General features: G+C 35.1%; 1 protein-coding gene across 1 annotated transcript; it reads right to left on the reverse strand.

The window, feature by feature from the left end:
- Window positions 1-925: 925 nt before the first annotated feature.
- On the reverse strand, window positions 926-2477 carry LOC123307076. The gene is made up of 2 exons (XM_044889279.1): window positions 1709-2477; window positions 926-1337 (listed from the first exon to the last, which is right to left on the reverse strand). Exons 1-2 carry the CDS (start codon window positions 2475-2477, stop codon window positions 1303-1305), a joined length of 804 nt encoding a protein of 267 aa, XP_044745214.1. The 3' UTR covers window positions 926-1302.
- Window positions 2478-2800: the final 323 nt, after the last annotated feature.

The raw sequence follows: 2800 nt of genomic DNA on the forward strand, positions 1-2800 counted from the left end.
TATAGTTACTGACCATTTGCACTGAACCCTTTTTATGAACAGGGACAACTCTTGCTACTTTAAGTATTTTCGGGAAGATGTTATCTTTTAAACACAAATTTATTAATTTCGTGAGTGGACAAATTATTTCATTCACCAAACTCTTGAGTATCTTGCTATTTAATCCATAGATGTCTCTACTACTCTTATTCTTAAGTTTCATAATGGTATCCCTCACCAAAGCCTCAGATACAAAAGAGAAACTGAATTGAATATTTTCTAATTTGGGTTCTATCGATCTACAGTAGTCACTCACAAAGTCCGCCGATGACCTTCTAAATGGTGGTATATTTGTGATGATCTCTTTAGGTGCATCGATGAAGAAAGTGTTAAATTCATTTGAGGTTATATTATTTTTACATGCACTTTTAGTTTTCAAAAGGTTGGTATTGTTTTTTACAACATTCCATACAGATTTTGGATTGTAATTGTTATTTCGGATATAATTATCATTAAATTTCCTTTTCGCATTTTTGATTTCGTACCGATATACTCTATGATAATCTCTAAGAATTTTCTTAACATGGGGTGTCCCATAGATTTTTACAAGATCTCTATAAAAATTCAATTTGTCGCGCATTTTCCTCAGATCTTCGGTGAACCAAGGAATAGGAGAGGTGTCAGCATAATGCTTATAGGTTTTTTGAGGAAAAGCTAAATCTCCACAATTTTTCACAAAAGTTACAAACATTTCAAATTTGCTATCCGTATCAATATTATCATCCTCTATAAAATCCCAACATATATTCCTCACCAGAAATTTCATAGTATCAATTCCAACCCTAGTGAGTGGCCTACATACAGTCAGCTTACAGGCTCTCTTAGACTCTGACTCGCAAGCAAATTTAGTCTCTACACCCATGTGATCTGAGAAGCCCAAATCAATCACACAACCCTTACATTCCCCAACGTTCGTAAATATGTTATCCAAACATGCAATACCTCTAGTAGGGGATGACACTAACTTACGTAGTCCATATGAAGAGAAAAGATCAATGATCGCAGATTTATTAGCGCTATCTATAAGAAAATTCACATTAAAGTCCCCCAAAACGAAAATACGATAGTCACAAATATCCATCAATTCCAAAATACATGTAGTCACATCAAGAAAAATATCAAAATTACCATGTGGATTACGATAAAGAGCTATAATTATAGTTTTTAATTGAGTTGACTGTATCGCACAAACCTCAATTTCCATTTCCACAGATTTCAGGTTTATATCGTTTCTAGGTACAAATTTGCCTATATGAGAATTTTTCACAGCGGCCGCCACACCACCATGACCACGATACCTACGGGAATAGGAAGAAACAATTGTATAATTATGTAATTTTACAAGTTCTAGCTCCTTTTTACACATCCAGTGTTCACTCAACAAAACAACATCATGATTCAAACACAAAGCTTCTATTTGCGCAATCTTATTACGAAAACTTTGAACATTTATATGAAGTATCCCAAAGAGCTCTTTACTCACTTCTCCCTCCCTTTCGAAAGAAATTATTGAAATTGAAAGGTCTTATAACTGCACCAGCAGGCCAAAAATCTCTATCATTCAGTAACCGATAAATATCGTCATTTGGGGCGCCTATACTGAAAGCGGAGTTAGACCCCACAGTATTTAATTTCTTAACGATAATATTTTCTGACGTTTTTAAATTACTTAGATATTCGGAGATGGCTTCCTCCGAAGTATCTCCTGCAATTCTCCCTAGATATATCCACCGTTTTTGAGGTGCACCCATAATGTTTTCTTGTTTAGGAGCATTTATTCCAGTACAAACTGTCCCCTTTTTGGTATAATGTTTCCCAGTTACCACTTTCCATTCATTCCTTGCGGTCGTATTCGAATTTTCTTCATTGATATCATAGTGAACAGTTTGTATATGTTTATTCGGCTTGTTATCTGGTTGTTTATCGCACTCCTTCTGCACAATGTCGTTCCAGGTGTTGCCGTCTATGTTGACTTTTCCTGATACATTCTGTTTCGATTCCACTACTTGTTTCATGGTTGCATGTCCTTTATTTTGATTTTGCGATTTGCCTGGAGGAGCGGCAACGTTGCAATTCTTGTTTATGTTGTTTTCATTCATTTTCAACATTTTAATCAAATATTCCTGGGATGAAATTGTTACCTGCTGATTAGAAAGAGACCTCTCCATTTCAGCGATTAATCGCTTTTGATATTCTCTTTCCACATTTGCACAAACAAGTTCCTTTTCAGCACATAATAACTTGCAGGTTATATCATCCTGCTTCAGTTTCATGATTTCAGGTTCACTAATAGGATCCACAGTTCCATCCTCAACAAGTTTTCTGGTAGACTCACTAACTTTAACATCAGTAGGTAATTTCTTGGTTAAAATAATCTCTATTAACTTGTTCTTCGTTAAAAGATTTAACTCTCGTATTGCCAACTCGTTGCCGGCCATCTTGATTTTGATCGATTGGAGCTATCGACTGCACACTCATCAGAATTCACTAGGTGGTAATGATGCAGAAATTTTTCGATGCAGAAAATCGTTTTTTGCATTGAATGTGCAAACCGTAAGTGATGCCAAATTAAAAATTAGAAATATTGTGTGTAGATGGCCTGGATCAGTACATGATCAAACTATTTTCAACAATTCATTGCTGAAATATAATTTTGAAAACAATGGTTCCTACATTCTTATTGGTGACAGTGGATATGCATTGAAAAAATACCTCATGACAAAACTGCTGCAACCTGCTGAAAATTTATACAATGAGTCGA

The sequence above is a fragment of the Coccinella septempunctata genome, chromosome 2, assembly GCF_907165205.1.
Source record: "Coccinella septempunctata chromosome 2, icCocSept1.1, whole genome shotgun sequence".
Taxonomy (NCBI): Eukaryota; Metazoa; Arthropoda; class Insecta; order Coleoptera; family Coccinellidae; genus Coccinella; species Coccinella septempunctata.